The 24,497-nt window shown below is 48.7% G+C and overlaps 2 protein-coding genes across 6 annotated transcripts in view; both read left to right on the forward strand.

Moving 5' to 3' along the window:
* Positions 1 to 24,497, forward strand: part of LOC125704624 (uncharacterized) — a 158,851-nt gene that overhangs the window by 93,738 nt on the left and 40,616 nt on the right. The window lies entirely within an intron of this gene.
* Positions 1 to 24,497, forward strand: part of LOC125704616 (mastermind-like protein 3) — a 110,077-nt gene that overhangs the window by 53,558 nt on the left and 32,022 nt on the right. For all 5 annotated transcript variants that reach the window (XM_048970464.1, XM_048970461.1, XM_048970460.1 and 2 more), the window contains exon 2: positions 7,925 to 9,514. In XM_048970464.1, coding sequence (XP_048826421.1) covers positions 7,925 to 9,514 — 1,590 coding nt within the window. The remainder of the gene's footprint in view (positions 1 to 7,924; positions 9,515 to 24,497) is intronic.

The following is a 24,497-nucleotide window of genomic DNA, read 5'->3' on the forward strand; positions in this document are numbered from 1 at the left end:
CACTGCAATGAGGAGGTGCTGAAGGTCACTGGTGAAAGACGGTAAAGCTGTCGAAGATCCCACAATGCTCAGCTGCCTCTCACTGACACTTAGTCATGAGAAGAAAGTCTTCTGAAGTTAGGTTCCTTACCTCATTTTTAACATAATGCAGGCCAGGGGTCAATGTTCTCCTGAACCTGAGAATGTCATTTAGGATTGTTCTTGCTTTTTTGCTGCCGTAAAATGGATGAAATGAGAGGTGCTTTTCCCGTGGTGAGGGTAGTGGTGAGGGTGGATTGTAAGGCTGGGTGCACTTTGGAAGGAGTGTGACCATTATTGGTAATAATAATTTAGTCTTATATTGTTAAATATAGAATAATAAGATGATGTATTAGCAATGGTGACTTCAGAAGGTTTATCTTGTAATCATCGCTGTATTTGGTCGGTCTTCCTCTCTCCTTCCCTCCATTCCCCCCTCCCCGAATGGCCCCCCTACCTCCCCGCGCACGGGGGGGACTGCAGTAATTGCCTCTTTCCTCTGCGCGGCTGAGGCCTATATTGGATCGGTGTTGGGTTTCAGGGATAGTGTTTAACATGCAGTCAGGCACTGCAGTGCAAACAGAGCCCGTGTTTAAACAGTCATCCATTATGGCAGTCGGCGTGGGGGTGGGGGTGGGGGGGCGCTGAGCAGTGTTTAAGAAGAGGCATCTTGTAGCAGGCGGAGGCTCAGTCACAGACACCCCTCCCACATCGGGGAGGTCGAGTGGCAGAGGCGACCGCATGCTCAGCCTATTAGGATCTCATTACATCAGCATCACAGGCATCTGCGCTAATGCTAACGTTAGCGCTGCCAGCTCGCACCGGGCCAGCAGTCACGCTTTGTATGCCGGTGCCCCCTCCCCAATCCTGCCTGCTCGAGTGGACTCCGATGTGCTGCTTTTCACTGATGTGCCCCCCCCAGATTTTTGTAAACCCCGGATGCCCTCGCTGAAGCCCGCGTCTCTGGGCCCTTGCCGCCCTTATTAACGCACACTGTGAAATGATTTCAAGGCCTATTTTTGCTGTCATCTAGGACTGTTTTCGCTCCTGTATTTAATTTTTTGTTCAGTGCGTAGACATTAAGATCAGTCAATGGGTAGGGTCTGCCTTCTAATTCACGGTTTTCTTCTGATTTTTGCCGTTTTGTGCAGTTTCGATCACTTCTTTGGGACCGGTGCTGCATGTTCTTTTCCCCCTCATCAGCATTCCTCTGGAGGCTGCGTTTGCTCGAGTCTCTGGGTCCTCGCATCACCCCAGGTAGTCGTCATGTTTGATTAAATGAGGTAATTTCACAGTCTGCTGGGTATGACGAGCAACAGAAATTAGGGAAACAAAAAAATACCCTGTTAGTCATGGCCGCACAACGCAGAATGTGGGAAAACGGGAAGAATGGAAGGTCAATCCGTGCGACATCAGAATCGGCTCTTAAGAGGATGGGAATTTCAAGGTGAAATATCAACTAAAGAGAGACGCGATCTTGCTGATTAAGGAGAGGAGGGCACACAGTGGGTGACGGGAAATGGGATCGGCGCAAATGCGAGTTCTGGAGATGACGATAAAGGCCTCACGTGTCGTAAACCACGTGGACAGATCCGGCCCACCGCACTCATGCGTTTGATTGTAACTCTTGTGCATTTTCCAGAAAGCTTTGGTTCTGGGTGAATCTCACTCAGGCATTCAGAATATTTATGTTAAAAATAGAATCCATTAAAATAATAATAATTATTATTATTATTACTAATATTAAAATACTACCAAAAATGTGGGACTTCAACCACCCACATTCAGGGGCCCAACATTGAAATCACTTAGTGTCTGGGATCTGAACCGGCGACCTTCCACTGAACCACATCTGAACGCACGTGGCTTGGTTTGCACAGTTCCGCACCCGGGCCCGAGGGCACGCTGGTGACACACCTCACTGAAAAGGTTGTTGACTTTCTCTCTCGCAAGATACAGAAAGTGCTGAAATCCTGGAGTGCTTTCAACGTATTGTGAGGCACCGACGTTTTTGTGTTAGGAATCACAGTTATCCATGCCTCTTTGTTGGCTCCCTGAATGTGTTTATGTATATGCAATATAAACGCGTGTATGCGCGTGTGCGTTCGTGTGGGCGTGTGTTCGGGGAATTTTACTTGCGTCCTTTGTCTTTTGCGTGCGGGTGATCCCTGGAGTGGCCGGTCAATGGAGCTGGATGTTAGTTCTGTAGAGAAAAAAACAAAGTGGTCCGATCCACGCTCTCGGGTGACTGCATAATACAAATTATGGAGAAGAAAGCATATGAATCACTCCTGACACACTCTGCTGCTGGTTTTTCTCATGTTCAACACTCGGTGTGACAGAAGCAGACCGGCTCGCCCTGTTTAGACCCCACCCCCCCATCCATCCACCAACCCACAGTCCAGGTCTCCTTTTCTCTGTGGTGATGCCTCCATCCTGACCTACAACGTTAAGCTGTTTTCAAGATGAGGATTAAAGATCTCAAGCTACAGTGAAGCTGGGTTTAGCTTACAGTATGTAACTTGGGTTTAGCTTGCAGTAACTTGGGTTTAGCTTGCAGTGACTTGGGTTTAGCTTGCAGTGACTTGGGTTTAGCTTGCAGTAACTTGGGTTTAGCTTACAGTAACTTGGGTTTAGCTTGCAGTAACTTGGGTTTAGCTTACAGTGACTTGGGTTTAGCTTACAGTAACTTGGGTTTAGCTTGCAGTAACTTGGGTTTAGCTTACAGTAACTTGGGATGCATTGTAGCCAACGCCAGGGGCAGAAATGGCCGCTATCCCTGTCTCCTTGGTGGACAGCAGCCTGTCACCATGACCACCCCAGAAGGTACATTCCCTTATATGCATTTGTAAGTACAGCCATCCTAGGTACTGCAGAATCTCCCGTCGCTGATCAGTTGAGATCAGCTGAGTGAGATGGTCATGGAAGGTGTTCATTGACCACTTGTGGCCTCTCGATTGGGACGTTGTTCTCTTGCACGATTCCACTTCAGTTGTAATAGAAGTGCTTCACCACAGGATGAACACAATCACTCCAATTCACTTTTATTGGTATTTACCTTGTCTTGTCTACCTAAGCTTCTATCGGTATTTACCCCGCCTTCTGAGCAGACCTACACCGTGGCTGCCATTACCACTACGTCGTGCCCCGTGTACTCTAACCAGAATCCTTCATTGTGGAAAACAACCACTTGCATGTTTTAACGTTCGACAACAGAAGTTTTGTCTTTGTGTTGGGAATAAAGTGAAGAAATGTGACGGTTTGATTTTGTTTGATTTTTACGTTTATGGGTTTTACGTCCTGCAGACGCAATGTGGCGTTCGCCTCCCCGAGCTGCTCAAGATACTCGAAGAAGTTGCCTAGTGACACCTGAGATGTTTCTCCCTTTCGCATCCTGGGTCAAATTGTACAATACCAATCAAAAGTTTGGATATGGCTACCTATAAAATGGTTTATTTGTACTATTCTGTGCGGTTCAGAGTAATTATAAAGACATCAAAACTATAAAATAACGTATATGGAAGTACGCACTGACCAAAAAAGTATTTAACAAAGCAAAAAATTGTTGATGGTGTGCAGCTCTGTGATTTGGTTCCTGGGTTGGTAGAGAGATCCCACCATTGGTCCCTGAAGTAAGGCCTTTAACCCCAATTGCTTCAGGGACTGGCTGACCCTACGGTCTCCTCCATGCCAGTTTCATGAGGTGGCCTCCTGGGATGCTTTTCCAGCTGTTCTGAAGGAGGTTCCACATATATTCTGAGCTCCCATTGGCTGCTTTTTCTTCTCTCTCTGGTCAAACTCCTCCCAGATCATCTTTACTGTCTTTAGGTCAGGTGGCTTAGGCTTGGTGTGTCTGGTACTAGATGTGCTTGTAGCAAAGGTAGCTCCTAGCTGATGTCTTTCTCAGTCTTCCATGCCAACATAGCTCCTTGTGAAGCACCAACATTCATTATAATTCATCATAGTTTGGCGCTCAAGGTCCAGTCAAACATGCTTCATGACAATTATTTACTCTGTAATCACGCCTGTGTGGAAGCACCTCTGTTCACTTATATATTGTGTCCTATAAAACTCCCCAGTTTTACCCAGACCTCCATGTGGTTGATAGGGTCTTCTGGGACCAGTAAGTGATATGACCTTGTTCAGTTGACATAAACCGAATCTCCACATGCCCCAGGCCCCTTTGGGTTGTGTGCTCCTCACAAGTGTGACTTTGCCGCCCAACATCCTGGTTCATTAGTAGCCCGGTCTCATTACATGTGGATCGCTCCCAGTCCCATAAGTGAATTAGATCTCTGGAACATGCTGAAGCTCATAACGCTGCTCTGGCGATTTCTGTGACCACAAGGAACATCGTCTGCTGTATCTGCCCAGATTTGGTGAGATTGGAAGTTTCCACTAACTTCTAGCCAGATATTTACCAGATTATTTCTTTTAGAAAGTGTTGCAATAATGCAATGACAGAATCAGATATTTCCTATGTCAGTCCTTTTGCAAAATACTAACAAATAGCGTCATGATATTTGAAGCGATCTTTGGCATTAAATATGAGATTCTTTAAGAAAAGCATTTGGATTTTAAGTGTGAAATATCCCTATTTTGAAAATGTCCGGATAGAAAATAAAATCAGTTTAACATTGTTACTAAACCACCTTTACAAGGTGGAGAGAAGGGAAAAAAATGGCAGCTTTACTTAGATCGGATTTGTTCCTTTGTAACTGAGGCTCTTTGGGGAAAAACCCGCCATTTATGCGGTTCTGGGAAGAAGCATGTGGCTCACAAAGGTTTGAGTCGGCTGGTCATTTTCCGTGCGTCTGTGGCAGAGCTGTCCTCTGCAGTGGGTGCAGGGCCGTGGGGGGAGGGGCCGTGGGCCCGTGCTGCTGGAGCAGGGGGTTGCCATAACAACAGCACCTTGGTGGTTCTCTCCCCCCCCGACAAATGAGTCTCTGCTGTTGGTGGGATCTGAAGCAAGAACAGCTCCTTTAGTCAGATGAAAGAGCTGCCGTCTGTCTGAAGGGTCCGTTTCTCCCTGCCCCCCATCACTCTCTCATCTCAATTCCTCCCTCTCGTGGTACCCCAACCCCCCCGGTGCCGCTGATAGAGACAGTGGAAGGCGGCTTGTACTCGAGCTAGCTGCTGACTAGCCATGGAGCGAGGAGGGACGGTGATGCTTTGGGGATGGGCGGGTGGGGTATACAGTTCCCTTTTTAACATTGGCTGATGGCAGCGGCAAAATCCGTTTCACTTGCGAGTGGCAGGACCTGTGGAGGTGCGACTGACCCCCTCCCTCTATCTTGGCGGAGGTGGAATCGGCGTATGTTGTTCTTTCCCCCCCCTTTTCATTCAGACCGTGTCGTGTCCCTCGATTGGTGGTGTTTGGTGTTGGCACCTGCACCCCAGGCCCGTGGACATTATATTGTCCCGAGACCGAGACCTTAGAGACGTCAGCGTTACTCCGCTGCGGGTCGCCGCATTCTCAACAGGACCACCGTCGCCGCTGCCAACACACCCCCCAAGTCAGAATTGAGATTCTGCACCTCACCGCTTTTACCCAAACGTGCCGCAAAGCACAGAATTTTTTTTTTTATTACATTATAAATGATGCACCGCTCAGCCCTACAGACAAAGAATAATGGGATTTGCAAACAAGGGGTCTGAGTTTTTTTCTAGTTTCTCATCCGTGGGGCCTGGAGATGAGTGACAGGATGAGTAATCTTTATGACCTAATAAATGCTACTGATATTGACAGAGCCCGTCATAAAGCCCCACGCGGCGCGCTGCCGAGCCATGGGGAAGCAGACAAATAAATAAATAAATACACAACCCCCCCCCTCCTTTGCCGAGGCAGACTGAGGAATCTCACTATCAATTTCTGAATCCTTCCAGTTATTTTACGGAACGCTGCTCAGTAAACATCAGCTCTGCGTTTTTCACGGATGGATCTGCCTTCTGTGCCTTGTGGGGGAGCTCACAGAAAGGGTTAAAAAAAAAGCCCAGGATCAGAAGATTGAATTGTTTTATTGTGGCTGAAATCCTGGTAGGTAGGAGACTAATATGTATCATTCGCTTCTTCCAGGAGGAGAAGCAGGAGCTGTGGACCTCAATAAAGGTTCTGGAAGCAGAGATACAAAAATTGTAATGGATGTCACTGCACTGTAATTAACGACCACCCTCTTAATGAGCACACCTGCAGTGTAATCAACACAAACAGGTTGCCACGGCGGCGCTGGCGCCCCCCGCGTAACACGGTCGCCTTTGTTTGAGCCGACCCAGGGTGACGCCCGTCACGGCTTTTCAGAAATATTTACCGTCAAATCCTCCCCACCCTCGGCGTGGCCGCAGCGACCAGCTCTGAAAAGGCCCAGCTTATCCTCGGCAGTCGTGCTCCATTGTTCCTGCCGCCCGCTCTGGAGTCATTAGCATACGTGTGTGTGGGGGGGGGGGTGTATCACTGCCATAAAGAGCAGCGTCGGAGGATTTTGCGTTAGATTGCTAGGTGGCATAAAGCTGAGGTGGTCGCCGATGGTTGTGGAAGACTCTGCATTTCTATTGGCTTGTAAACAGAAGACGTAAAAAAATAAGGATGCCTTGGGAGCCGTAGTGTCAGTTGCATCCTGATGTTCGCTCACTGTGCTCGGGGCGACAGAGAAAATGCGCTGTGTGGCCGATCCCACCCCATGGGTCTTTGGGTACCGAGCAGGTATTTTGGAGGAATGAGCGAAAAATGAGTCACTGCTTATGTTAAGTGGGCAAGAGGGTGGATGCAGAAGGAAGGACGTGTTTGACTTTCAAAGAGGCTACAGAGGGATCTTCGGGGACGGGTCTGTCGAAGGTCGTCACTCCCCCCCACCTGCTCGCACGGTCAATCTCTGGCGTCTTCTGTAAAAAAAATGTGTTCTCTGGATGAAATGTTGCTGGATCTGCTGCCCCGACAGCGTTGTATGATTGTGTCGGACCCTCCCCCAGGCAGCGATGCTCCGCCTCCTTCCCGCCCCCCCCTCTCCGCCCAGGTGCGGCGCATCTGGTCGCAGCGGTACCCGTGGCGCGTCAGCGGCATTCAGCAGCGCTGCGTTGGTGGCCGCTTGGCTCCTGACAGCCACAGCCGAGCCTCTTTAATTACTGCGAGGAATTAAGCGGGAGACACTGGTGTAATAAGCGCTTTCTGAAGTGTGAACAATGAAGGTTCGTCAGATGTCATTTTTTTTTTCTCCCCGGCAAAGATTCCTTCCGCTGTTTCTCTCTTTTTCCCATAGATAATGATTAAGTGTTAACAGCCTGTAGTTATCACACTGTTGTTCACTCCACGCAATATTCTTCTGGGGATGAAGACAAGGAAAGTAAATGCACATCAGGCTTCCTTAAGGTGGGGGGGAACACTGAAGGTGGCTTAAATAGTCTGTAACGTTGCTTGGGACAGCGTTGTTTTGTTTGTTTTTTTTTTTGGATTCATTTGTCTAGGCGCCTTCCATCTGGTACTTGTTTAATCGAGTCATGTAGAGAACTTTCCCCTATCCTTGAAGCATCCTGGTCATTTTAAGCTGAATCTCCAGGTATGATCATGGAGGCCTGTTGATTGAGTTGAGGTTGAAAAGGTTGGTGCATTTGAACCTCTTGGTTTTGTGATGGCGGTTAGAACTTTCCTGACTCCTCACCTCTGAAGCATTTTTCCCCCCCTTTTTTGGGTAGAAATGAATCAATATTCCGTCCATGTTGTCTTTCCTTCCCACTAAAAGCTGTGGAGTTTGTCGTACTTCTTGGAGCACATGGGCACAGTAATAGCGGTGCATTACTTCTTGCTGTGTTCAGCCAGCTGTCTGAACTTATAAACGAGGAACAAATTGAAATGAAAGTGTGTAATCAAATTGTACATCTGTGCTTCGGCTCACTTTTCCTTCTCTTTCTTCAGCTTCAGGAGACCGTGAAGAGGAAACTGGATAGCGCCCGCTCGCCACTGAATGGGGAGCACAATGGGATTTGTGACGGGAGCTTCTCTCCGAATGCGAAAAGGGTGCGGAAGGACGGTGTCGCCGGAGGCATGGACTCGCTGGCTAGCTTGCCAAACAGCGTGCCCCCAGTGCCCGCAGTCTCACCCCTCCACCAATTGGACATCAAACCCCAGCTTCCATTGACAAAAAACACCAACAGCAGCAACGTACATGTCCCTAACCGAGCCGAGGATCTACCGAAGAATGGTGGACTGCCAGACCTTAAGCTTCAGGTCAACGGCTCTCTTGATTTGGATGAAGGCTTTAGCCATCTCCAAAACAAGGAGATGAAGCAGGAGCCCCTGGACGACCCTGCTGGCATCGAATCCTCGGACACCTCTCTCTCCAACCAAAATAAACTCTTCTCAGACATCAATCTCAATGACCAAGAGTGGCAAGAGCTTATCGATGAGCTGGTCAACACGGTGCCCGAGGATGACATGCATGACTTGTTCAACGAGGATTTCGAGGAGAAGAAGGAGCCGGAGTTCCCCAGGCCAGCTGCACAGACACCCCTCCCCCAGGAGCCCCCTCCTGTAGCCTCTTCTCAGAATAACCAGATACCCATGGGGTCCCCGCAGGTCCGGCCATCTTCTTCGGGCCCGCAATTTGGCACAGCGGCAAATAGCACTCCACCTCAGCAAACACAACTACAGCAACCACCTCCTGTTTCTATAGCATCAAGCTCACCTGTCAATTGTGTGGCACGGTCACCTCAAACTCCCAATCAAGGTCAGACTCAGTCGTCCCGGCCTGGGAATGGTTTTTTGATTAATCCTGGCTCAGGGGTGCTTCCAGGGTCTGCTTCAGGGTCTGTTGGGGCGTCAGGGGCTACCGGGGTGGGCAGTACATTCCCCATGCCTCCGACTACAGCGGAACTGTCTTCGGCTGAGCAGCTGAAGCAGATGGCCGCTCAGCAGCGGGCGAAACTCAATCAGCAGAAGCAGCAGCAGCAACAACAGCAGCAGCAGCAATCGTCCCAAGCAGCTAACTGGTCCCCTGCCGGGCCTCCTACCAGTCCGTATGGCGGGCCTTTCAACTCGGACAAGCCAAATAGCCCCATGATGTACCCGCAAGCCTTCAATACCCAGAACCCAATGGTGCCTGTGATGGGGAACAACCCCCAGAAGGCTGCCATGAACAGCTACCTCCCTCAGAACCACATGAACATGATTAGCCAACAGCCAAACAACATGGGTCAAAACGTGTTGAGTAAACAGCAGGGCAATGTTCTCTCGTACAGCAACACTAAGCCCCTGAGCCACTTCAGCGCTGTGAACCACATGGGCCAGAGGATGACCCCGCCTGTGGCTAACCCTGCCAAGAACTCCACCATGCCTTACATGCAGCTTCCGGCGGGGCAAGGCGCGGGCCAGCCGCAGGTGCCCGCTCAAGCCCAGGGCCAGATACCCGGCCAAGCGGCCCACCTGAGCGAGGAGAGGAAGCGAATTCTGCTCATGAATCAAAAGCAGCAGGGGTTGTCCTACAGCAACATGCCACCTCATGGACAAGTGAGTATAGTTATGACTTCTTTTTCTGAGATGTTGAGTGACACTGGGATGTCTGAGGTGGTTGCACTGGAAACCTTGGAAGCTCAGTAGGAGTGTGTCTGACAGATTTTCACATGTGACTTGGTGTGAAATCTTAAAGGGGAATAATAATCCGAGATGTCTTGCTGTGTGCCATTGCATAGCCAGAGTTGTTTTGAATGGTCATTAATGAAGCAAACTTGACTTGAAATTCTCTAGCATGTCTCTCGAACAAGTCGGGTAAAGAATCCCAATATCTCACGTCTTCAGGGGCCTGGATGTTGTGCCATTCTTGGGGGGTGATGAGTACATCACTTAGACGTCGATAGAATTAACTCCATCAGCTGCGTCTGTGTTTAGTGACTCTAGGGAAATGTCTGCATTCTGACAAATCGAGCACCCCTCAGACGGCAAAGTGCAGAGACCAGCTGCTGGCTGAATATGCCCTCACATCAGTAACGCTAATGAAACGAAATGCTGACCCTATAATTTTCTGTGTTGTCAGCATACGGAAAGGGCAGGGTGCTACTGATCGTTTTTCCGAAGAACTCTAAGAACTTGATCATAAGCTGGTTGGCAAGTGGTCTGTCAGGAAGTCAGAGCGAGTTTGAAGTGTTTACCACGTCCATCTGCATGCTACGTCTATGGGGTCCCAGTCAACATTTCACTTCTTATATTGTTGGGCTCGATTGTCACGGAACAGCACTGATACTATAATAATGTTGAAAATTCTGAGATTGGCATAAGCTCATAACGACTTCTAAATTAGTCATAAACCCGAGTGGCAGTTTGAAGGTTTATATTTCTCAAGCTATAGGTGCAGCAGATTTGACTCCCCTCCAGCGGTGACCAATCTTGGAAAAGATTAATAAAGGGAGAGATTTATTAAGATGTGGCAGGTGTGGAGGAAGCCACTGTGGAAGAGGCAGATTCTCTGATGGAGAGCTTCCCTTCTCTCGTCTGGTTTTCTGCGGGAGGAGGAGGAAGAGGAGGAGGGACGGAGTCGTGATCGGCGGATCCGCAGTGCCGCCGTCACTCCCAGATTGCTGTGGCTGCGGGATGGATTTGCACAACTCCGTAACGGTCTCGTTGAAGGACCCGAGATTGTCACAGTTCTCACTTTGCCGCGGTTAGAGAGCCATGAAGGTGGGGGTTGGTGGTTGAGGAGGTAGGGAGCAGGAGGGGTGAGAAACAACAGCAGCAACAAAAAGTACCTCAAATGATATATTTTTGTTGAGAGCTGTACAAATGGCCTCTTGTGCTCTGCGTGTGATTGGGACGTGTGTGGTCTAGACTTCAAGTTTATTGATTATTGAACAGGCTGAACTGGGGGTGGAGTAGTTAGCATTATTTATGTGCTTACTTACGTGCTTTGTACCCTCGTCTGTCCTGGCGGGTGGGGCCTCGTCGCCATACTTTGTGCAGGTCGCTGCGTACAGCCACGTTACGTAATCTTATTCGTGCACAATAATGGAACTCTGGCCTGCTTTTTAAAGGCTTGTTAGTAGTGGTTTAATTGTTACTTCTCGGTTTGCATTTTGTGGCAGCAGTAATTTATTCTCTGGCGGCCAATAAGGCGGCATTGCAGTGGATTGGATTTCCCACCCAACACCAACGGCTAATGGATTTTTGTGGAGGCAGGGTCTTCGGAGAGCTGATTGGGGAATGAAGGTTTGATGGGCTCTGTAATGACCCACTGAGGAAGCTGTGTTATATTCCTCGGGGTTATGAATAAAGCCTTACCTGTTTTCGTCTTGGTTTCTCCTGGCTCCGCTCTTCGTATATATCTTCCAATTGTCCGTAGTAATGAAGCTCATTTCTATGGAGATGCTAGATGATTTACCGTTTCAGAATGCAGAGGTTGATTCATTTGTCGGCTTCTAGGAGGATGTTTATTCGAGAGCGGCGCGTACACAGTCGAAGTAGAGCAGCCCTTTTGGGAAGATCCAGGGGTACGGTGGGGTGGTGCTGCGAGGGTGTTGTGGCTATGAGTTGGCAGTGGGTCGCCAAACTCTGGCCCTATTGGTGTGCGTGACCAAGCACCGGGCCTACAGCTAAATGGCTAGTATCTGCTGGGCTTCATTGATCGCATTTCAGCTGCACTCTCTTAGAGACGTTCTTGGAATCGTGGCCCCGATGCTTCCTGCCTCCCTGTCGCATGGGGATGTTGCTGCATGGCTGCTGCGGCGTTCTTACTTGCGCTGTGCTGCTCGTTACCCACCTTAAATATGCACGTTTAACTTTCCGTGCTGCCTGTCGGAAATGAATGCCATTTCCTTTATTCCTCGCTGTTCCCAGATGACCCTGTATCATGGTAAATTTATTTTTCCCCTCCCCCCACTAGCAACCATAATGTTTTAATCTCAAGCATTTGGATTGTGTATTTTGCGTCCATTGTTGTGTTTTGGGAGCATTTTATCTTGGAGGCAAATAGATCCAGCCCAGTAATTTTGGGTCAGGTGGCCGACTGCCAGTGATGTTTGTTAGCTTCATCTTAGCCAACAAAAATCTGCGAGCTAATTAGTTCCACAATTAATTCCACAGGTTTCAGACCTCCAGGATTTCGGGGTGGGTCATACTTTCGCTGCTGTGATGTTAAGCATTCTTATGATTTCTTTTTTTAATGACGGAATCTTACGTACACTTTGCTTTTTCCTTAACATTATTGACCCCAGAATCTTCCGTTAGAGGATCTTTCATTTTGCCTGTTACCGGCTGGAGAAGAAAAAGACTCTCAAAGTGTGTAGCTGGAACTAGACCAAAGGAAACAAATTTGATCCCCTCCTTGTCTCCCCAACCCCCATCTCCTCTAAGTCCTTGAACACGTGCGTGTCAAGGCCTGAGCTCTTATGCTGCTTAGAGACCTTCAAAAGGGATGCATTACCTGTATGTGTGTCTGTCTGGTGGATGTCAGAGTTGGGGGAGGGTGATACTTCAGAGGAGTAACCAGAGTAACAGTCTGTTTGTGCAAGGGGGGGGGGTTCCTGATCCCTACCTGACTGAGAGAGCATCCTCCTTGTTCTACATCAGTGTTTCTCAGCCCAGTCCACGGGGACCCCGCAGACAATTCACATTTTTGCTCCCTCACAGCTCACACACCTGTACCAGGTATTCTGTGCTCTTGGTTGTTTTTCTTGTTCTTGATTCTTTGGGTCAGGTGTGCTGGGAGCTGTGAGGGAGCAAAAATGTGTATTGTCTGGGGGTCCCCGGGGACCAGGTTGAGAGACCGTTCTGCTTTGTCCCTACGCTGTCGTAACTGCTGGCGGGTGGTCATTGACTTGTGCCCTTTTCAGCGATGCTAATGTTGGATGACGGGCGCTGATTTTGTTTCCTGTCCGTTAGTTCACACCAGAAAGCATCTCACCATGTGCCACTCGAGCTTTAACATAGGTTGCCTGTTCCGATCATGGAGCTCGTCATGGGTACTAGACCCCCACATGCCGCGGTCGTGGGATCGATCCACCAGTTAGGAACCATTATTTCAGCTTATGTATCACAAGGGGTCATTTTTTAAGCGAATGTACTTAAATATTTAAAATGGAGAAACCAGAGTATGGATTATTCCTGTATATGTGTTTATCAGAATCGGAAAACCTTCAGTATGCTGGAGGAAATAGTTTGAAGTTAGACACGCTACTCAATCACAACACAATGCAACAGTATTGCACTAAAAAGATAAATAGACATTTTTTCATTATATATATATATATATATATATATATATATATATATATATATATATATATATATACACACACACACACACACACACCTGTAATCATATTTTTGTAGGGAAAAATGCTAATGTTAACTATGACAACCCTAACCCCTACCCAACCTTAACCATAAGTAACTAAACAAAACACAAGATTTCTTGCATTTTTTTACATTGTAGTCATAGATTTTTAGAAAATTGTGTTTCCTCTTGTGGGGACCAATGGTAAGGGAAGGTATATCTGGACCACACACACACCAGATATATTTTATATACATATATTTTAAGGTTAACTCTTTTTTTCAAGAGAAGCGAAATGCTTTAACACAAAGGAAAGCTGTGAATTTGTACAGTCCAGTGCGAGGACAGTGTGAGCGAAGTAGCCGTTCTGGTCATCGGCTCCTCACCCCTTTACATGACATTCACCCGGACGCCGCGGCCATTTACAGCTACCAACATGGCCACTAAATTCCAAGAAAGCCATCGATTCGAGTGTCCGCTTGTCCCCTGAAGGAGAAACTTCTGAGGCAAAGATGTTTCTGAAATCTTGCATTAATGGTACTGATGTCCGAAGATTGATTTGGGGACAGAAGCATCAACAAGCCTGTCCAAGCATGGAGATTGTGCGTCTCGTGGAGGCACATCGACGTTGGGAAGCAGAGGCTGGGTGGGACGGAGGCATCCCTGGGGAATGTCACAGGCCCGGAGGTCACCCTGTTGGGTGATGTCACCACCGGTGACGTTGGAGGTGATGTCATGCGATTAGCTAATTGGCTAACGTTAGCCCTGCTGCAGCGAAGAATAAGAACGATTAATCCTGGAGTTGCACTCCACCCCTCCCATGTCAAGCAGGTGGGTGCATACGGACGCAGACACACACACACACACACACACACACACACACACACACACACACACACACTCACGCACACCGTGCCAGCAAAACTTTGGCTTTTCTCGGCTGCTCTGCGTTGCCATGGATACCGGCATCCACGGCTCCTTGTTGCCTGATGCGATGACAGCTCTAAGACAGGAAGGTGGTGGTGGAGAATGGGGGGGGGCATTAAATAAGGGAGGTGCGTGTGTTTGTGTTCGAGGGTGTGAGGTGGCCATTTTAGTAGATGTCTGACCTGATGTGTACTGTGGGTCCTCGACGCTTCCGGAAAGACTGGAGGTGGGAAGAGGGGAGAAACAAAAATCAAAGGGATCAGCTCCCTTCCTCAGCACAGATGTTCCTGCAGTCCATTATTAATGTGGTCTCAGATAATTATTTTACAATGAGGTGGCAGGTTTCACTGAAGTGCCAATTTGTTTCGTGAAGAGGGCATCACTGTAATTACCCGTGGAGGACTTAAACCAAACCCCGGCTCCATGTCCCCATTTTATTTGCCTGTCAGTTTAAATTGGAGTACTTTAGGTGCCCCAGTCTGAAATTCGGAGTGATTCTGCCCACATGCAACCTGAACCACACATCCATGGCCTGTGCTTTTATCCTTTAAGTCTGAATGCGTTCGATCTTAATTGCCCTCGTGTTGCTGTTGTGAGGCCGGGTTTGAGGTGTCGGTTTTGGCATTGGATTCAAGATCCAACAGGTTGTTGGCACCAGGCCCAGAAAACTGTCAGTTAAAATCTTGCCCTGTGTGTCCTTCTGACCACCTGTAAATGCAAATTAAACACAAAACACAAATACAAATTAAGGTGCTTCAGTAAGACAATAAATACAAATAAATGAATACAATAGAGTAAATATATATGATAATGAATATGTGAACACACGGCAAAGTAAACATGTAGAACTATGTAAACATAATAGAAATATTGAAAAGGAGCAGCTCCGTCAAATAACTGACCAGTCCTGTTTGCCCGGTTCATGTTAGATGAGTTGTATGCCTGGTATGTTTTGGAAGTTCTGACATCCAGAGACAGTAGGATCCAGTTCTTAGGATGAGAGTTAATTTAGGCTTGGCGAAGGTAAGCTGAGAGTTAATCTCTTGCTAGAGGCAGCCTGCCGCTGGAGTGAGGGCACGCTCTCGTTCTGGTGTCGTCTTGCGGGGCAGTCCCAAGCGGAAGCTCTTGGGCTAAGTCGTGTCATGATGGCAGAGCTCAGCTAAATGTGGGCAGACAGCTGTTTCTAAAACCAGCTTCAATGCTCACCCATCCCGCCGCCCCCCCGCCTGTGTCCTCGTGTCGCATGTTCGGTGTTTAAAGTTACCTGGTTGTCGTGCCCGCATGTTCCCATCATACTGCAGATAATCTTTGCCTAGAGAAGAGTCGTGTTCTCAACAGGTCAAGCTAGGTGCCCGCGGATGGTGGGATGTGAGGATGAACTGTCAGTCTGCTCTAAAGGTCTCCAGCAGTGTTTCAAGACTGGAGAATGAGGCGTCACACCAGGGAATGCCCGTACTTGCTGTCATGCGTGGTATAACGCACAATAAGCCTAGTGTTGAGTTAATGATGCTAATCAATCTCCGACTTCCTTTCACATTTTGGGAAGACAGGAAGTCCTTCGCTGTGGTTAGAAGGCCCTGGCGTGAATTTCGGCTTTATTTCATTCACCACTAAACTGGCAGCTTCCTCAGAGCTGAGAGCTATAGTTCACGGAAAGGCCAGCTGTGTAGTTTTCAAAACACCGTGTATGTGCCTGTATGTTTGTATCACCTTTTTATTTTTTTCCCCCTTTGTTTTAGTTTGCCAGTGTTGTTTGCCAGTGTTGTTTGCCAGTGTTGTTTGCCAGTGTTGTTTTTTGTGTTCTGTGCACTAGTGGGGGTCATTCTCCACTTGACTGGTGCTCCATGTGGCTGATCATGTGATGTAGCACGTAGAGACCCCCACGAATGGCCACTCGTCACGCGGTCAGGTCAGGTGACCGGCGAGGCGTGCGCTGAGTGTGCCGAGGTCTTCCACCTTCAATGCATCTTCACACCTTCTGCACGTGCCCTGGTCTCTCATGCATAACGAGCCGCAGGCAGACTTTTCCTTACATATAGGGTGAATCACGATGTCTTAGCAGGTTAGGACGCTGTGGCTGTGATCGAAAGGTTGCCGGTTCAAATCTCACGGTCACCATTTCACCGTTGGGCCCTTGAGCAAGGCCCTTAACCAGAAATCTCTCCAGGAACTATATCTGACCTTGATTTCTTAAAATTTGTCACTTTGGATAAAAGTGTGAAAAGTAAATTAAAAATAAAATTTAAATACTTGCATTTATGACGTCACAGTCCCATGCTGCATTGACATTTGGACCATGAAAGCATGACATCTCCCTCCATTCTGGCCCCGTCCCTCTCCTTCCCTCTTTTTCCTATTCATCTCTAATTCTCTATCTCATACACTTGTTGTTCTCGACCCTTTTCTCCACGTCTCCCTGGGCCCCTGATCGGCAAGGGCTGCGACAGAATGCAGTTCTACGCCAGACAGTTGTGGCGGTGTGATGGAACGCAAGCCTCGCCGCCCGCGTGCAGGTTTTTAAAAGCCCCTTGGGTTTGAGGACACGCTCAGTGACACATTCCGTTCCGCTCCCATTCAGATTACCGTGGTATCGTGTCGACATTACTCAGGTTGCTGGCAGGTTGACTCCTCAGCCCCAAAGTGTAACAGGAGGATCCGATTGTCTTTATAAAATGCCGACGCTTCTCCCAAACACTCGGTGCCGTCTGGGGAGTGTGCAAAGGGAGAACTAAGCAGCTTTGAGGATTAAGGGTAGAATTTGACTTTTTTGTACCAAAAATCTTTTACTTGGGGGCAATTTGCCTTGAACGGCGAAACACGGATTATCCCTTCTTAAAGTTGCCTAATCCCCATCCTGTACCTGATACTGGGCCATAACACTGTGGAGTGTCATTTATACACACTCTGTAGATGGTGTTCAGTACTCCTGGTCGGGCTCTTATTGATTTAGGGAAGAGGGCTATGTGTGTGTGTGTGTGTGTGTCTGTGTGTGTGTGTCTGCGTGTGTGTTCCATTGGCATCCATTTCCTCTGAGTACCAGCAATAACATTCCAGTGCATTCCGACGGCATCCATTAGCTTGCCTCGTAAGCGGAGGAAAGGTAACGAGAGATTGGGCTTAGCAGCTTCACGAAGATGAACGCTTAGTGCTTTTAGCCCATCCCAGGAAAAGGAGGAGGGGGGAAAATAGCATGGATTCAATAATGGCTGCTTAGTCCGGGTGTTGCCATGACAGCCGGACGGCTTCCCTCGGCGGATTGATGGAATTGGATTACGGCGCTCATGGTCCACGTGGGCTAGGGATGCGCGGCGTTAGGGACTGTCTGCCTCATGTTCGCATGATTAATGGTTGTCGTAAGTAGGGCACAGTGGGTCCTCAGAAGCGGCTGGAGGGAGCCGAGTGATGCCGTGGTGCCCATATGGGGCACTGCCCGTAACTGTCCAAACACTGCTCCGATTCCAAGTAGGCAGCATGTTCTCATCTTTAAAACTACAGGCCAGTCATCCTGTCCATACACAGACCAATATGCCCGGGGCAAGACTCATCTGTGTCGCAAAGTTTAGATTAAGAAAAACAGTCAATGCAGGCTACATTTTTAAATATAATGGTAAAAATTGCATTTTCATCAAAATGTCCTCTCAGAAAGGCGAGATGTTGATTCTTGCCGCAAGGTCTAGAGTAGAGGTTCCTACCGTTGGTCGCAGTCCATGGCCAGTCTGGCAATATTATGCGGAACACCAGGCCGTGGAACACTGGGGGTATGCGGAGGGGTTGGTTCATTTTTGGTTCATTAAAGTGTTTATTTCAAAATTTTATATGACCCCTCATGTTTGTGTGCTCTGTTTGCATCTGAAAAAGATGGAAACGGTTAACCTTAAAAAATGCTAAATGATTTCCTCCTCCTCCCCCCCCCCCCCCCTTTATTATTCTATTACTTTTTTGCATGTCCTAAACCGTTCTGCAGACATCAAATGGTTGGGAACCCCTAGTATTGAGCTTTCCTTGAAGGTCAATTAGCGTGTGACTAATGTAGACCCTACAAACAGATGTAGACCCTACAGGTAATCTTGAGTTTTGAGAAGGTGTTGACGTCTGTCTTGTACATACACGGCAGGAAGGGTTTCATTCCTTAAATGATGAAATCGTTTACATCGTCTTCTATGAAATTGCATATGGTACAGGAGTCCTGCTTTGGGTCTTTGTCAGCCTTAGGAAGGGGTGATGGACAGGACATATAGTCTATGTTCGTTAATGGGGTGTGGAAGGCCAGCGGGGTCTGACAGGTGACGGGGGGGGGGGGGGCGCCATGGAAACACATGCTTTGCTAATGCCACCAGTCGGGCTAACAGGTTCTCCTTCCTCACTGTGCCGGTGCCGCTAATGCGGGCCGACAAATCGATAATTAGCAAGATCTCTTATAATCAGCTGAAACGTCCTCCGCCGGGCCGCTCCTCAGCGCCGATGAGTGGTGAAGCTGGGGGAGTGATAGAGGCGGATGGAGACTGAGGCCAAGATGGCGACAGAGGGGACTGATACAGTGAAAGCTAGCAGCGTTAGCCTCTTCGTGTCTGACCGAGGCCCACATGACCCTGACAGGAAGGCCTCCCGGCGTGTGCCGGGGAGCAGACGGGCTGAGCCGACCCGTGGCATGTTTACCGAGGATTTAGGCGGCGGGAGGAGTGATGGGAGGGCGAGGCAGGCATGTGTCAGGCTGCGGGCAAGTCGGAAATAAAAGAGGTGGGCTGCTGGATGCGGCCTGTCACACGATAATAAGAAATCGGGAAGCTACTATATGTGATTAGGGCCGTGTAGAGTTAAGGCTATAGGTTCTGTTTGTAATCTGAGGAGGATGACAGGATATTGATGTGCTGCAGCAGGGAGGCCCATTTTAATATCTCAGCTTTCGATGACTGATGAGCACCGGATCCAATTGGATTTGAAGCTCCGCCTCATCCGCACGGGACTGCGCCATTAATCTTTTGACTCACACCTCGCTGGTCCCTCCTTCTCGGTCTTCCAGTCCGTGCCGGTCTGGTTCAGTCCTTCCTACAAGCACAGGGTACTTGGAGACGTGAACATATTGAGGAGTGTTTCGTCATTGGCTCCTTTGCGGCGTGGCTCCGCCCCTGGGTTCTCCGCCCGAGGGCTGGCAGCCGGCTTGAGGTGGCCACCATGCGTCAGATGAATTACTAGTGGCCGCGCCGGCTGCGGGCTCGGCGCAGATGGGGGGGAGGGGGGGTTGTGGAGGCGTCCTCCTCCCTCATTAGGGCACCGTGGCGGCGAAGGCTGCACACGAGCCGGTCTCGGTCTTCAAGGCACCAGGCCGCCCCCTCAGGCTGCTTCTGTAGACATTAAAGGGATAAGCAGCCTGACTCCAGTGAGCTGGAGTCAGGGAGCCGATTGATGGCACTGATGGTGAATCCTCCTTCTCCCCTCAATTGGCACTTTCACCGGTGCCCCCGCCCGCCGGATCCGGTGAGGCCTCGACTCATTACGCCCCCCCTCCCCCCTCCCCGCGATTACCGGCAGCCAGGCGCCCGCCCCCTTGATGTCCGCGGAAGATGGGAAGGGAGCGGCACCAACGTCGAGCTAATTTCAGGATGTTGGCGTTGGTGCCTCCGCTACGGGGGCTGCGCGGCTGCTCTTTTTCGGGCCTAAACATCGCCATTTTGAAAACATGCGCTACTGTGAAGGATTCACATGCATGTCAAATTACAAAACACCCTGCCCCCCCCCCCCCAAAATAAATAAATAATGCATAATAGTCATTTTAGCCTCAATTTCATATTTGTGCTGAATTGTTCGGCAAACAGGGTACGATGACTTCCAGTTTTACCTTTTTGTAGGTTTTGTTGATCTTGCGATTCTTTCAGTAATAAGTAATGTATTTTAATTTCGTCCTGCGATAGACGGACATCCTGTCCACGATGTCCTCTGCCTTGTCTGCTTCCTGGGATGGGCTCCAGGCTCACTGCGACCCTATACTGGATAATGAATCGGAATTTAATAATACATTGTTGCCTAAAGTGAATGTCATCAGTGGCAAGCATCCTGAAGCTTGTCTTTTAAGGTAAATGGTGTGCTGTAGGTGATCTTGATTTCCATAGCTCTCCCCCTGCCTGCATTTTCCCTGTCAATGTGGTCGTCGCCTCCTGTTTTCTTGCCGCAAATGGACCGTTATTGAATGTAGCTACCTTTCGGCCCGGTGCCTACCAGCCAACCTCTTTGTCCTGGTGTCTTTGCATTGTTCTGATAGTTAGCGCCCTACCCTTTTATTGCATCCCGAAGGTCATGCCTGTTTCCCTGCCATCTCCCATGCTGCTCTGCGGAGACACAGAGTTCAACATGGGGCTTGGTCAGCGTTCCTTGGATTGGCTAGTTCTTCTTAGGGTTGGTGTGAATGTCCCATTACTAGTTTAGGTAGATTAGTCCCTAAAACCCTTCTCCTCTGACAGAGCATTAGAGTTTGAGAAGTGGAAGCTTGAAAGGTGAGAGGTAGTGAGGTGTTGGGTCAGCGATTGATAAGCTCTGGTACGGATGTGGAGCCGGCTTGTTCTGCCGGTTTCGTCTTCTACTCCCGGCGTGACATTTCTGCCTCTGCTGTGGTTCAGCTTTCTGTCACGACACCCCCTGCTTCCTCCCTTTTCTATGCCCCCCCCCCCCCCCCCCCCCTTCCGAAACAACTCAAGTGAGACCCAGAGTTAATTCGCGTTTCGTGAATCTGGCTGCCCGACCGGGTACGTGCCATGCTTTGTGATGCCCCTCGTTTTACAGTAGGCGCAGTGTGTTTACGTGCAGGGATGTGCAAGAACGCGCAGGCTTGCGTGCAGATGTGTGCTTCCTTATGTACGATTGCTGGAGTCCGCTGTGAAATGATGTCACTCATCCTGAAGGCTTGGCAGTGATCCTGGAGTGGATACAGAACAGAAATGGCATCGTTGTCTAGGGCATTTCAGTAACTTCTCTTCTCGATTACCTCATCCCCGTTACATCTATGCAGTTCAGATTATTTGTTCAACAGCTGTAACTTTAATCCTTTCAAACCAACAGAAGACTTTCCAGGGAGGTAAATACCTCGCCGGCTGGATACTGGATGGTGGTGGACAATGGGCCGGGCCAGAGAGAGAGAGCCCTGAATGCCTGAAGCCCTTTGTGGGATCTGCTTGGGGGCCGGGGCGTGGTGGGTGCCCCTGTTTTGCCCTTTTGGCTTGAGCAACACGAGTCACGCAGCTGCCGCAGGCCCCGCCTCCACCACGTCTGCATTTTGCAAAGTCTGCATTTTTTTTGTTTTTTGTTGTTTTCCATGGCGAGAATCCAGCCCCCACCCGTTTCATTGTTCCTCCATTCGAGGGTCTCTGAATAAGTCGTCTGCCCCCGTGGCTAATATTTCAGAGCTCATAAATCATCCAGTCATCCGCAGACTAATGCCGCAAACTAACTTTATATGCTTGGGATTTAACATTTTTTTATGATGTTTTTTAATTGGAGAATAGGGGTGAAATTGTAATGTTCTACGTGGGTAATGAAGTTCTTCTCAGTTTTCGGGACGATCTAAAACTGTTTAATAAACACCCAACAGGGGAGCTACAAATCCAGGTACGCTTCATTCATCCTTGTTCAAAACCCCCCCGCAGTGTTTTTTTTTCCGAGATGCTCGGGGGGTGTAGTCAGCAGGAAACCCGGAGGCGACGTAATCCGTGCCGCGTTTGCAGAATTTCGCTGCGATGGTGTCAGATGCGCCGCTGCCCCTCCCCCTGGATGGGCTGGAAGGGCCCCGCCCTTCTCTGCCAGCGCCTCTGGACTCCCATTCCATGGTAACCTCCTGGTGAACCTTGGCCCTGTCATCCTGCAGCTCGACATGCAGTAATAATCTCGCAGAGTCTCCTTGGTGCTCTGTGGGCCGATGCGAACTTGATAAAGCCAATATGAAACATGGACCCCCCCCCCCCCCCAAGACAGCTGGGCGAAGGGCAACAGTAAGAGATTATGATGTCGGTGGTGTCTGGGGGCTTGGAGCAGGACCTGGGAAGCTTCTAATGGTGTTTTTTGGTTTGTTTCTGTCCCATATTACAAAAAAAATGTAACAGCTGCCCCAGGATCTATAAAGAATGTATGTCTGTCTGTGTCTGTCTGTCTGTCTCAGTCAGTCAGTCAGTCAGTGGTATAGGGCTGTGTTTCCCATCCCAGTCCTCTGGGAAACCCGGACAGTCCCATTTTTTGCTACCTCCCAGCCAATCAGGAACACCGAATACCTGGTACAGATGTGCTGGGAGCTGAGAGAAAGCAAAAACATGCACTAGTCTGAGGTTCCCCTGATATAGGGACATGCATGCAACTCGCACCTTTTGTAGAATGTCGACAGTCTCACTCTAAGTTGGCAGTTGTCCGCCTGTCACCGTCACAGCCCCCAATCGGCTGACTGTGAAGAGGGGAGTTCGGCGCTCTGTTACTTCCGGGGGTTACTGTTTGGGGTTTCAGGACGTCATGCCTGGATGCCTGTGAGGTCTGCTGCGCTTCCTTAAATGAAACGGCAGTGGCGCTTCCCAAAAATGTGCCTTGAAAGGCTTGCAGTAAACGGCCGACCCCAGCAGATACCGTACCTAAGAGCTAATTAACGTCTGCTGCCGGCAAGGCGTCTTAGCAGCAGAAAATAGGCCTTAATGAAGACTAACTCCCTGCACTGAAGATGGCATTAGTCAAGAAAACAAGTGTTCTCTGCATTCATGTGTAATTGGTCTGACTGGCCTATAAGCAGGGAGTAGTAAACCTGATCATGTGATCCCCACCCACTAGTGCAGCAAATGCTGTTAAGAGTATTAAGCCAGAATGTTTTCCCATCACGGGGCGTCACACTCCAACAAAAATTAAAAATGAAAATAGGCAGGCTTTTGAGATTTCCGATCAGCTCCTTCTCCTGACTTAGACGCCCCCCCCCCCCCCTTGTCAGCCTGTCTTGGGCCTTACCTTTATATCCCTAAGACACGAAAAATTACTTCAGATGTTCAAAATGCGTAGCTGCAGTTTTCCCATTTGTTTCGAATAGAAACGTCTCCTAACTGAATTAAGTAATGTGATAAACTTCTGTTTTCTCTGTCTAATAAACATTATTCGATTCAGCATTCATAAAGATGTATTTTAAAGCACAGTCGTTTAAATTGTTCTGGCAGGCCGTCGACGGTTTTGCAGTAAATGCCGTTCCAGCCAGGGGCAATTATAGCACTTTTTTTTTTTAAGGTGGGGGGGCATAAGAAGGGCTATAATTTATACAGAGTGGGCAACCTTATCATTAGCCAATGACATGTTTTGAATTGGTGAGTGACAGGGCCAATCAGCTTTCAGTTGAAGCCAGTGCCTCTCTGGCCTCCCAGCGCCATGGCTGGTACTTGTTGAAACTGGCTTTACATCGACAAAACTGACTTCAGTCTGGTTTTGAAGAGAAGCAGGCCTCATGCTTTGGCAAAACCCTCCCTGTTATCAAGGTCAGTCCGTACAGACTCTCCTCATAGTTTTATCTCTTGCAGATCATACAGGGGTCAGGCCTGGTCAGTGTGACATTTTTGCATGCGCGAATTACAAAAAATATTCTCATGCACTTGTGCGAATTACACTGGGCAATGACATTACATCCCTACTTGAATTGACGACTTCCATAAAGTACCGAAAGTATGATATTTCTTTTGTGTCGGTTTTCCACTGGCATAAAAACTGGTACCAAATGACATCATCAGTGAGCGCCGTTGACTGACATCATCACAAAGCGCGGCATGGTATTTCTTTCACTGAATTCAAACACGTTATTATGATCCTTCACTTTCCTGTAGCCCTGCTTAAGTTTTTTGATTCTGCCCCATTTCTTCCAAGCGGCTTCCTATTCCGACAAATACTTTTTTATTTCGAGTCGTGCCGAATCCCACTGGATCTGTTCATCCGACCATATGGCGATTAAAGCCTGTGTTTCCTTGTTTGTCCATCCTTTTTTTTATATATTTTTGTTTCTACTGCTTTTTATTTAGTTTCTCGCTGTTCGCTGTGTGCTTCAAAAGACGCCGGTTGTATTTTGTGTTTCAGCGGCAGGCTATTTGCATAACCAGTAGACGGCAAATATGTTTGCCAGTCCCACCCCAAAGTACTGAAGTACCAAAGAAGTACCCCAGCTGGTTTGGCACTTTCGGTACTGGTACTCGACCAGTAGTCAATGGAAAAGTACCACTAAGGAAAAGCACCCTAAGCTGCACTGACATCCTAGTATTTGATGTAAACGTTAGTCGTCACTGATGTGGTGCATTGTGGTGTATAGACTTA

The sequence above is a fragment of the Brienomyrus brachyistius genome, chromosome 12 (genome assembly GCF_023856365.1).
Source record: "Brienomyrus brachyistius isolate T26 chromosome 12, BBRACH_0.4, whole genome shotgun sequence".
NCBI classification, from domain to species: domain Eukaryota; kingdom Metazoa; phylum Chordata; class Actinopteri; order Osteoglossiformes; family Mormyridae; genus Brienomyrus; species Brienomyrus brachyistius.